The sequence below is a fragment of the Hemiscyllium ocellatum genome, chromosome 13, assembly GCF_020745735.1.
Source record: "Hemiscyllium ocellatum isolate sHemOce1 chromosome 13, sHemOce1.pat.X.cur, whole genome shotgun sequence".
NCBI lineage: Eukaryota > Metazoa > Chordata > Chondrichthyes > Orectolobiformes > Hemiscylliidae > Hemiscyllium > Hemiscyllium ocellatum.
In genome coordinates this window covers 5285977-5298829 of record NC_083413.1, presented here as the reverse complement: position 1 = coordinate 5298829, position 12853 = coordinate 5285977, and the positions used below count along the sequence as shown (strand labels likewise).

Genomic DNA, 12853 nt, shown 5'->3' with positions numbered 1-12853 from the left:
TCGGAGAGTCACCATCTCTGCCGTCAGGTACCCAGACCCAGCCCCCACCGCTGGAACCATATTGCCATTTTTCGCCATCTTACCTCCAACCGTGTCATGGCCACCATGAGCCCCCTGAAGCTGATTACGTGAGAGATCATATTGACAGGATTAAATGAAGAGGGATGGCGGAGAACTAATGCTCTACCTTTGGACTGCGAATAGGTCGTGGTTGGATTGAGATTGGCCGGGTGGATCTCACTGAGTATGAGACAGGAAGGACTGCGGATGCTGGAAGTCAGGGTCATAGGAGCAGGGAAGTCAACGTTTCAAACCAAAACTCTTCATCAAGACCCACCCAAAAACGTCGACTCTCCTGCCCCTTGGATGCTGTCTGACCTGCTGTGCTTTTCCAGCACCACATCTATGACTCTGACTTCCAGCATCCACAGTCCTTACCGTCTCATACCCAGTGAGATCCACCCGGCCAATCTCAGTGCTTTTCCAGCCTCACATCTGTTGAGTGTGAGTTCCCTGATTGGGGCTGTTATCCAGGGCCAACCAGAGAGGAGATTCAGAGACTCTGCTCACCCTAAGTGTCCTCTGTAAATAAACAAAGACTTGGTGTCGGGATACTGGCCTCCATGGAGTTATTTCGAAATATTTTGCAATTCGTTGTCTAAGCTTTTTCATCAACCTACAAAACTCGGAGCAGAAATTTAGAATACTTTTTAAAGTCAGCATTATTTTTTGATCTTGTCTATCACAAACCATTTGTTGGTTACATTAATGTACAGCAGTCAGTCTGTTGGTAAGTTAGAAAAAATAAAAACGGCTTTTAAAACAACCCTATTGCTTTTCCTGGGCTTAAAAATGGTGTTTAATTTTAAGTCCTCCTAAAGGGACCTGCACAGACAAGATTTGAGGAACAGAGAGTAATTTGTTCAAAGAGTTTGGTTCAGTTTGCTGACTGTGTGTTGGTTTCAAACGGAATGTTTTGAAAACCAGCATAAACGAACACAGAAAGCTGACTGGTACTCGGTTTAATGTGATTTGAAATCCCTTGGTAATTTGCACTGGCTCGGACGATTCTGATTGAGTTGTAAACCAACAGAACTTGAATGAAAACTGAAGCAAGTTTCATTTTTGTAGCAGCTTCCTGGATCTTCATGGTATAGGAAGCATTTTGTACTTTAAGTCAGAGCTCTGGCCTGAATAACGTGGATTTCCTGTTAATTCACTTGCCCACCAGAATCACCTGGAGACATCACAATGCAGAAAGGCAGGCCAGTCGGGTCATGCACAACTTATGCAAAGCCTCTGGCCTTTTGGGTATTGTTTTAAATGAACAAAAAAAAATCAGATCGAATCCCGACAGTGTGGAAGCAGGCTATTCAGCCCATCGCATCCACACGAACCCTCCAAAGAGCATTCCACCCAGATCCACCGCACCCCCCCCCCAACTAAACACATGACAATAAATTCAATTCAATTGCATGTCCTATGACTAATCCATGGACATGAGGGGCAATTTAGCATGACCAATCCTACCCTGCACATCTTTGGATTGTGGGAGGAAACCGGAGCACACCCACACAGACATGGGGGGAATGTGCAAACTCCACACGGACAGTCACCTGAGGCTGGAATCGAACCTGGGGCCCTGTTACTACTCCCAAACCTCTGACCTCTACTCGCTGAGCTAACCAGCGGTACACAGCTGTTTATATTCCTCTTGCATTGTCAGCACTCCTGATCTTATCCCTTCCCTCATTACAACCTTTCTCACTCCCCCCCTCGCCCCCAGCCCCCAGCCATCACAGTTACAGGGAATGGCTCATTATAACTGCGAGTGAGCATTGCCTTTTTTGAAGGTGACCCATCAAACAGCAATCCTGGTTTCTCCCTTCCAGTTGCAGGGCTGTTTCCAATTTACTGCTTCATTGAATATTGGCTGGGTGTCTGTGAGACAAGTGTGTGTGTGTGAGAGTGTATGTGTGTATGTGCGTGCATGTGTGTACATGTATGCATGTATGTGCATGTGAGTATGTGCATGTGTGGCTGTGCGTGTGTGTGTGTGTATGTGTGTGTGCATGTGTCTGTGTGTGTGTACGTGTGCGTGCGTGTATACAAGTGCGAGTGTGTGTGTGTGTGTGTGTGTGCAAGTCAGTGCATGTGTGTGTGTCTGCGTGTGTTTTTGTGTGTGCGGGCCTGGCTGTGTATCTGTGAATGTGTGTTTCTGTGTGTGCATGTGCATGTATGTATTTGTGCATGTGTGTATGTGCATGTGCATATGCGTGTATGTGTGTGTATTTCAGTATGTGTGTGTGAGTATGTGCATGTGTGTGTGTGGTTGTGTGTGTGTCTGTGTGTGAGTGTGTGTATATCTGGGTGTGCACATGTGCATGTGTGTGTGCCCATGCGAGTCAGTGCATGTGTGCGTGTATGTGTGCACATGTGCAAGTGTTTCAGTGTGTGTGTGTGTGTGTGTATGTGTGTGAGTCTCAGTGTATGCGTGTCTCTGTATATGTGTGTGTGTATCTGTGCGTGTGTGAGAGCATGTGTGTGCGCGTGCATATGCCTGTGAGTCTGTGTGTGTGCGTGTGCGTATGCGTGTGGTCGCTCACTCAGGCGAGAATGACCCTTTCATGTTGCATCTAGTGGCGCGTAAGTAAAGGAAAGTTGGCTGTTTCTGCTGCTGCTGCGGGGGATTGTATTCCTTCTTCACACTGGGTTGACAGGTTGATCCGACTTGTTATATACGGAGTGGTCGAGGACGTGGGTCTGTACTCGATGAGAAGGATGAGGGGGATCGGAATGAAATTTACAGAATACCGAGGGGCCTGAATGTGACAAAGATGTTTCCACCATAAAATTCACTGGGGGTTAAATATGTGACTTTAGAGTGAATTTAAACACTTCCACTGTAACCATGGAAGAGGCATCTTTCAGGAATCATTGGATTTATTGAATTTGTATTCACATATCTGTCATGGTGGGATTACAAATCCCATGTATTTGCAACATAAACCATCCAGACATTGGAGATTCCTCCCCCATCCTGACTTGGGCCTTGCAGCTCTGGGGAGTTTCTGGTCAACCATAAATATTGATAATGGCTGTTCAGTGACGGTAATACAATTAAAACCCTTTCATTTAGCACCTAAGGTACTGTTGAGACTAGGTGTTCCAGACATCCCCCCACCCTCTGTGTGAAGTTCTTGCCTCATGTATCCCCCTTAAACTTTCCACCTCTCTCCTTGAAAGCATAACCTCTCGTTATGGAATCCTTCACCCTGTGAAAAAGCTTGTCTCTATCCACCCTGTCTATACCCTTCATGATTTTGTAAACCTCAATCAGGTCCCCCCTCAATCTCCTTTTTTCTAATGAAAATAAACCTAACCTACTCAACCTCTCTTCATAGCGAGCACCTTCCATACCAGGCAACATCCTTGTAAACCTTCTCTAAGCCCTCTCCAAAGCATGCACATCGTTTTGTAAGGATTAAGGCAGATTAATGCTGAAGGGGATCTGTTCCCATAACAGTGAGAAGCCCAAGTTCCTTGGCCATCGAGCTAATTGCTATTGTGTACGACTTACCAGTAAATCCTGGGACACAAACACAAGTGGCATTTTGCTCCTTGCTGGTACAGGTGCCTCCATTCTGACAGCTGACCGCAGTACAGGGATCCTTATACAGGTCACAGTGCTGACCTGGAATTAGATGGAAGCAATATTACTTTATTTATGTACTGCCTTTAATGTAATCAAACATCCCAAGGTACTTCAATGGAGCATCATTAAACAGAATTTGACATCAAGCAACGCAAAGAGATGGCAACAATTTGCTCGGTGAGATAGGGTTGATGAGCTGCCTGAGAGTAGAGAGTGGCCAGGGAGTTTTAAGAAGGGAACACCAAGGCAACAGGGCAAAGTGATGAAGTCTAATGGTTGATGAGAAACCAGGGTTGGGAGGGTCACTTGGTGGGCTGTAGGGATGGAGAGATTAAGGAAGGGGGTGTTGCCAAGGGAGGATTTGTAAACAGGAACGGGAAAGTTAAAAATGAGGCCATGTCAATTTGGGAGCCCAAAGGGTTCAGTGAGAGCAGACCTGATGTTTGAGGGCAACTTGTTATCGAACTGAGTTATCGAAGCTGCAGAGTTTTGGATGATTAAATCAATGCTTCTCAACATGTAATTGTACGGCTGTGGCTATAATAACAACAATAATAACAAGAGTAACAACAATAGCAATGGTATTGTTATTCAAGCAATAGGTTTACAAGCTGCAACCTGAACTGAAGTGTAACTAGATTCATATCCGTGTTAAATAATCACATGAAACACATGGAAACATGTAAGCACCGAGGTCAAACAAAAACAGACAAAAGGTGCAGAAACTATACAATGAAAATCCATCCAATCAGAGGCTGGTCCTGGGGTTACTGCTGGATACCCCTCAGTACTGACCAATGACTAAAGACCCTGCCTTGTTTTGGCTCCTTGGTTTCCCAGGCTGTGGAAGGGGTGGCCTGAGATTCTGCCCCCTGTAGATCCTGGAATCAGCAGAGATCTCCAGGGAAACGATGTGTTGCTGTGTTAATCTGGTGTGTACTCCTGGTTTAGTCCCATCAATCTGGTGGGAAACTAACACAACCCACAGAGATAGCCGGGATTTAAACATTCGTAATGTCTCTCCTTCAGTTTTAGAATTGTTTCAAAACACAACCTGGGAAGAATTTCTGTTCTCAGAGAGAGTCAGATAATTAGAAAAAAATGTCAGCTGTGCAGAGGGTAAAACATGACAATTCTTCATATTGAGCCTGAGCGCTCTAATGAGAGAATTCTGTTACCAGGGGCATGAGCTTGGAGAGACAGCGGACTTTCTTTCATTCTTAACTTTGTATTTTCTTATAAGCTGTAAGACTTAGGAGCAGAATTAGGACATTTGACCCATCAGGTCTGCTTCACCACACGGTCATGGCTGATACGTTTCTCAACCCCAATCTCCTGTCTTCTCCCTGTAGCCTTTGATCCCTCTTTTGTTGAAAAATGTTATGCTGGAAAAACACAGCAGGCCAGGCAGCATCCGAGGAGCAGGAGAAGCGACATCTCGGGCATAAGCCCTTCTTCACCAATCAAGAAGCTATCTCTGCCTTAAATACACTCAATGACTTGGCCTCCACAGCCGTCTCTCTGGCAATGGGTTTCACAGACTCACCACCCTCTGCCTGAAGAAATTCCTCCTCATCTCAGTTCTAAAGGGTCATCCCTTCATGAATTCGACTGGGAAAACACTACTATCATAGGGCAAGCCAGACAGAGAACAGCCAGGGAATTCCTAGAGGCATGGCATTCATCCACAAACTCCATCAACAAACACATCGACCTGGACCCAATATACCAACCACTACAGCGGACAGCTGAAACTGACACCCAGAAGCGGCAAGGACAGACCACTATAAATACCGGAAGAAACATCAAAGAAGCGCTTCGCAGGAGGCTCCAAAGCACTGATGATGTCGCCTAGCCAGGGGACGAAACGTTTGCAACAAAAACTCCCAGCTCGGCGAACAGAACCACAACAACGAGCACCCGAGCTACAAATCTTCGCACAAACCTTGGTCATCCCTTCACTCTGAGGCTGTGTCCTCGAGTCCTAGTCTCTCCTAGTCAAGGAAACCTCTTCTCCATGCCCACTCTATCCAGGTCTCTGAGTACTCTATTTCAATAAGATTCCCCCACCACCCCTCTCAACTCCATCGAATTCAGACCCAGAGTCCTCAACCTCTCCTCATATGACAACCCCTTCATCCCCAGGATTGGTTTTGTAAAGCTCTTGTGCACCCCTGCCCCCCCACAACACCTGCACATCTTCCCTTAGATACAGGACCCAAAACTGCTCACAATATTCCAAATGTGGTCTGATCTTTATACAGTCCCAGCAATACATCTCTGCCCTTGTATTCTAGCCCTCTGGAAATGAATGCTGTCATTGCATTGGCCTTCCTAACTACCAACTGAACTTGTATGTTAATCAGAAGAGAATTCTAAACTAGGACTCGCAAGCCCTAATGTGCTTCAGATTTCTGACCTTTTCCCCATTTAGAAAATGGCCTCTGCCTCTATTATTATAACTACTTTCCTGCACAATTTTGTTATCTAAACATCTGTCTTAATATTATGTTTTTTTACTTCTGATTTACCGTCAGTTTGCCCCTATCTGTAACTGTGTAGTTGCCTCTGCTGATATTAATTTTCAATTTTCTGCATTGTATCTCAGTCTGATGAAATGTCTGTGTGTGTGTGTGTGTGTGAATGCATGTATCTGTGTGTGTACACATGTGTCTGTGCATGTGTGTATGTGTGGCTGTGTGCGTGTGTATGTCTGCATGTGTGTGCGTGTGTACATTTGCCTGCGTGTGTGTATGCGTGTGTGTGTGTATGCGTGTGTGTGCACACGTGTCTGTCTGTGTATGTGTGAATCTGTGTGTGCGTATCTGCGTATATACGTGTGTCTATGCATGTGTATGTGTGTGTACATGTGCCTAGAACAAAGAACAAAGAAAATTTACAGCCCAGGAACAGGCCCTTCGGCCCTCCAAGCCTGAGCCGATCCAAATCCACTGTCTAAACCTGTCCCCCAATTCCTAAGCATCTGGATCCCTCTGCTCCCCACCTACTCATGCATCTGTCCAGATGCATCTTAAATGAATGTACCGTGCCTGCCTCTACCATCTCTGCTGGCAACGCGTTCCAAATGCCCACCACCCTCTGTGTAAAGTACTTACTGCGTGTATCCCCCTTAAACTTTCCACCTCTCACCTTGAAAGCATAACATCTCGTTACTGAATCCTTCACCCTGGGAAAAAGCTTGTCTCTATCCACCCTGTCTATACCCTTCATGATTTTGTAAACCTCAATCAGGTCCCCCCTCAATCTCCTTTTTTCTAATGAAAACAAACCTAACCTACTCAACCTCTCTTCATAGCTAACACTTTCCGTACCAGGCAACATCCTCATAAACCTTCTCTGCACCCTCTCCAAAGCGTCCACATCCTTTCGGTAATGTGGCGACCAGAATTGTACACGGTATTCTAAATGCGACTGAACTAATGTCTTGTACAATGTTAACATGACCTGCCAGCTCTTATACTCAATACCCCGTCCGATGAAGGCAAGCGTACCATATGCCTTCTTGACCACTCTATCCAGCTGTGCAGCAACCTTCAGGGTACAATGGACCTGCACTCCCAGATCTCTCTGCTCATCAACTTTTCCCAAGGCTCTTCCGTTTACAGTATAGTTCACTCTAGAATTAGACTTCCCCAAATGCATCACCTGACATTTGCCTGCATTGAACTCCATTTGCCACTCCTCCGCCCAACTCTCCAGTCTATCTATATCCTCCTGTATTCTTTGACAGTCCCCTAGGCTTTCTGCTACTCCACCAATCTTCATGTCATCTGCAAACTTTCTGATCAGACTAACAGTGCCCTCTTCCAGATCATTTATGCATAGAACAAGCAACTGTGGCCCCAGCGCTGATCCCTGTGGAACATGGCTGGTCACCTTTCTCCATTTCGACCTGTGTCTGTATCTGTGAGCGTGTGTGTGGTGCGGGTGGGGGGTGGGGGGGGTGGGGAGAGGGTGGGGGGGAGCGAGTCAGATAGAATTCCTCCATCTGTCACTCAGTCATGCTGTAGCATCCAGTGTCAGTCTAATGTTGAATATTGTTGAACAAGTAAAAGGTCCTTTATTGACAGGTAGTGAGTGTGTGTCATATTTCCTTGATTCCACAGTAATCAGCACGATGGTTAAAAATCCATGATTGCGAGTTATTGTGCCCAGTGTTCTTACAGTTTATCACCAAAGAACATGATCTGAGTCAGGGATCACACCGTCAAAACAGAGATGAGGAGGAGTTTCTTCTGTAAGAGGGGAATGAATCTTTGTAATTCTTTACTGCAGAGCTGGTTGAGACTAGGTCTTCAAAGATATTCATGGCTGAGTTAGTCAGATTTTTAATCAGTAAAGGAAATTGGAGTCGAGGACGATCAGATCAATCATGATCTCACTGAACACCAGGGCAGACCTAATGGGCTGCTTCCATATGGTACAGATTCTATGATTCCAGCCCCTTCAGCTCATCCCAACCTTCTGAAGAGTAGGGACATCCACTACCCTATCCCTCCATTTCCCATTGCCAATCCACCTAACCTGCATACTTAGGAGGGAAACTGGAGCACCCTGAGGAAATCTGCACAGGCACAGGGCGAATGAACAAACTCCGCACAGACAATCACCCGAGGGTGGAACCAAACCCAGGTCCCTGGAGCTGTGAGGTAGCAACGCTAACCATTGAGCCACGGTGCCACCTACTTCAGCTTGCATGTCTTACGGTTTTATAACGACAACTCAAGAGCAAAAGCAGCTTCTGGAGAATGTTCTATTGTTGTTAGTTTAGTACAAAGTGTGGCAGAGGGCAGGGTTGCCATGGGAATGACAGCAAGGCAAAAGGCCTGAGGGAATGTACCTTCGGCCTGTGCACAGGTTTGAGAAAGTTACCAAGTGGGTCCATTCGGAGCTGAGAGAGCAAATCTGTGAAGTGCGTCTAACATCAGAAAAGTGTGTCTAATATCACCAGGTGATTTAGCAGAGTAAAGTGTGCAGTGATAGCTTCCAACTGCAGGATAATTTCAGTTGTACAGAAACATCAAGGATAGGAGCAGGAGTAGACCATTTGGCCCCTCAAGCCTACTCCATCATTCAATGTAATCATGGCTGATCATGGAACTCAACATCCTCATGTCATTCTCCCCCATATCTCTCGATCTCCTTAGCCACAAGAACTATATCTACCTCCTTCTTGAAACCATACAACATTTTGGCCTTAACTCTTCTCTGTGATAGTGAATTCCACAAGCTCCCTACTCTCTGGTGAAGAAATATCTCCTCATCTCAGTTCTAAAAGGTTTACCCTTTATCCTTAAACTTTGACCACTAGTTCTGGATTCCCCCACCATCAGGAACATTCTTCCCGCAGCTAACCGGTCTAGTCCTGTTATAATTTCATAGGTTTCTGTGAGATTACCCCTTCATTATAACCTTAACCCTAAACTCCAGTAAATACAACCCTAACCGACTCAATCTCTGCTCACACTCCATTCTAGCCATCCCATGAGTCAGTGGGGGTGAAGGGGTGGGTGGGGACTGAGCTCAGGGTGGGGGGCACGGGGTGGAGGACTCAGGATGGGGAGGGGAGCTTGGGAGTGGGAGAGTGGCACTGAGCTCTGGTTGGTGGATGGGGTTGGGTGGGGGAGGGGAGCCTGGGGTGGGGGAAGGGTGCTTGGGCTAGGAGAGTTACCCTGATCTTTGAATGGTGGAAGGGGAGGGCTGGGGGTGGAAGGTGGTGTTTAAAGGTCTTCTCGAAGAGCAGTCTGGTGGGGGGGGGGGGGGGGGGGAGGGGATATCTCTGGTTTCAGTTCCTGCCCCTGCTGATGGTGCAGGAGACCTCTCCATCAATCCCAGAAAGGAAGGTGATAACTGAGCCCGGTTCCAGGCACCTAGTTTGTGTTCCTGTTCTCTGACACATCATCTCTTCATTTCAGTTCATTCCTTTTTTGCTCTCCTTATCCCACCTGAAATGATACCTCAGCCTGGCAATGGGGGACAGGGAGGATGGACAATGCTGAACTGTTCAGAGAACCCTTTAAAGGCTGTCCTGAGGATATCCAAGAGTTATTTCCCTCTCCTTTTGGTGACTAACATTAGCCTCTTCATCACAGAACCATGTGGCCAGGAAAATGGTTGCATGGGCCATGTACAAGTGAATTGATACCATCAATGTAACAGCAATAGATATCACCCTTTTCCAATCAGCCTCAGAAACCTGCAACTCTGCACACTGTGGAATGATACATACATTTTGAAACCTCACACTTTAAGGAGCTAAAGGCAACATATAAATTATATCAGTGAGTTTTGAGATGATTTGTAGCTCAGGTTGAGGTTCTGGATATAGGTTTGCTCGCTGAGCTGGAAGGTTCATTTTCAGATGTTTCGTCACCACACTAGGTAACATCTTCAGTGAGCCTCTGGATGAAGCACTGCTGATGTTTCCTGCTTTCTATTTATATATTTGGGTATCTTTGGGGAAACCTAAAGAAACGCTGAAAATGTGTTGCTGGAAAAGCACAGCAGGTCAGGCAGCATCCAAGGAGCAGGAGAATCGACGTTTCGGGCATAAGCCCTTCTTCAGGAACGAAGCCCTTCTTATGCCCGAAACATCGAATTTCCTGCTCCTTGGATGTTGCCTGACCTGCTGCACTTTTCCAGCAACACATTTTCAGCTCTGATCTCCAGCACCTGCAGACCTCACTTTCTCCTCGAAACCCAAAGAAACCTAATCACATAAATATATGAGGATACAATATAGGGACAGGGTAGGCCATTAGCCCTTTGATCCTGTTCTGCCTTTCAATACAATCATGGCTGATCATCCAACTCAGTCCCCTGTTCCTGCTTTCTCCCCATACCCTTTGATCCCTTTAGCCTTCAGGAACCATACCAAACTCCTTCCTGAAAACATCTCATGTTTAGGTAGGCCTCAATCACTCTCTGGCAGTGAATCCCTCAGGCCCCGCCCCCCCCCACTCTCTGAGTGAAAACATTCGTCCTCCTCTCAGTCCAAAATGGCTGCTCCCGTGTCCTTAGACTGTGAATCCCTGGTTCTGGACTCACTGGACTTTGGGGAAATTCTTCCTGTGTTTACTCTGTCGGGGCCTGTTAGAGTTTTATACATTTGTCTAAGATCCCTAATATCCTGATCAATCCAGCCTCTCTTCAGATGTCAGTCCTGCCATCCCAGAAATCAGCGTTCATGCTTGACCGCCCTCAATCTTGCTGTCTATCACCACCCCCACCACCTCCAACACCCCACCCTGAGTGACCATGGCCTCCCTTGACTGCTCAGGGCTCTCAAACAGGATAGGTTCCCTGGGTGGCTGTCTGTCCAAGATGAGAGAGGAATGGTTGACTATCCAAGAAGCTGTAAAGTTGTTGAGGATGGGTTATTAAGTACACTCAAGGCTGAGATAGACAGAAATGTCATCGGGAAGGGGATCAGGGTTATGGGGACAGGGCAGGGAAGTGGAGTTGAGGATCATCAGATCAGATCAGTCATGATCTCATTGAATGGTGGAGTAGAATCGATGGGCTGAATGGCCTACTGCTGCTTCTACATTTTACGGTGTTAAGTGAGTGAGCACTGAGAAAACAAGCTGAGAGAGTTGGAATGGACCCTGTTCTGATGTATAAGATGGATAAAAAAAAATTTAGCATTGCAGGGAAAGGTGTTGGTGAGCTAAGGGTGTAATGTTGAAGTACGGACGTGAGTCCCAAGTGTGTCCTGGTGTTATGGTGAGGCTGTGTCCTGGTGTTATGGTGAGGCTGTGTCCTGGTGATATGGTGAGGCTGTGCCCTGGTGTTATGGTGAGGCTGTGCCCTGGTGTTATGGTGAGGCTGTGTCCTGGTGTTATGGTGAGGCTGTGTCCTGGTGTTATGGTGAGGCTGTGTCCTGGTGATATGGTGAGGCTGTGTCCTGGTGATATGGTGAGGCTGTGCCCTGGTGATATGGTGAGGCTGTGCCCTGGTGATATGGTGAGGCTGTGTCCTGGTGTTATGGTGAGGCTGTGCCCTGGTGTTATGGTGAGGCTGTGCCCTGGTGATATGGTGAGGCTGTGTCCTGGTGTTATGGTGAGGCTGTGTCCTGGTGTTATGGTGAGGCTGTGCCCTGGTGATATGGTGCGGCTGTGCCCTGGTGATATGGTGAGGCTGTGCCCTGGTGATATGGTGCGGCTGTGCCCTGGTGATATGGTGAGGCTGTGTCCTGGTGTTATGGTGAGGCTGGTGCCCTGGTGTTATGGTGAGGCTGGTGCCCTGGTGTTATGGTGAGGCTGGTGCCCTGGTGTTATGGTGAGGCTGTGTCCTGGTGTTATGGTGAGGCTGTGTCCTGGTGTTATGGTGAGGCTGGTGCCCTGGTGATATGGTGAGGCTGTGTCCTGGTGTTATGGTGAGGCTGTGCCCTGGTGATATGGTGAGGCTGTGTCCTGGTGTTATGGTGAGGCTGTGTCCTGGTGATATGGTGAGGCTGTGTCCTGGTGATATGGTGAGGCTGTGTCCTGGTGACATGGTAAGGCTGGTGCCCTGGTGATATGGTGAGGCTGTGCCCTGGTGTTATGGTGAGGCTGTGTCCTGGTGTTATGGTGAGGCTGTGCCCTGGTGTTATGGTGAGGCTGTGCCCTGGTGATATGGTGAGGCTGTGTCCTGGTGTTATGGTGAGGCTGTGTCCTGGTGTTATGGTGAGGCTGTGCCCTGGTGATATGGTGCGGCTGTGCCCTGGTGATATGGTGAGGCTGTGCCCTGGTGATATGGTGCGGCTGTGCCCTGGTGATATGGTGAGGCTGTGTCCTGGTGTTATGGTGAGGCTGGTGCCCTGGTGTTATGGTGAGGCTGGTGCCCTGGTGTTATGGTGAGGCTGGTGCCCTGGTGTTATGGTGAGGCTGTGCCCTGGTGTTATGGTGAGGCTGGTGTCCTGGTGATATGGTGAGGCTGGTGCCCTGGTGATATGGTGAGGCTGTGCCCTGGTGATATGGTGAGGCTGTGTCCTGGTGATATGGTGAGGCTGGTGCCCTGGTGATATGGTGAGGCTGTGTCCTGGCGATATGATAAGGCTGGTGTCCTGGTGATGCAGTGGGGCTGGTGTCCTGGTGACATGGTAAGGTTGGTGTCCGTGGGCGGCACGGTGGCACAGTGGTTAGCACTGCTGCCTCACAGCGCCAGAGACCCGGGTTCAATTCCCGACTCAGGCGA

At 47.7% G+C, this 12853-nt stretch overlaps 1 protein-coding gene across 1 annotated transcript in view; it reads right to left on the bottom strand.

Annotated features, from left to right (window-relative positions):
* Positions 1-12853, bottom strand: part of dner (delta/notch-like EGF repeat containing) — a 311214-nt gene that overhangs the window by 11864 nt on the left and 286497 nt on the right. The window contains exon 10 of the mRNA XM_060834494.1: positions 3581-3694. Coding sequence (XP_060690477.1) covers positions 3581-3694 — 114 coding nt within the window. The remainder of the gene's footprint in view (positions 1-3580; positions 3695-12853) is intronic.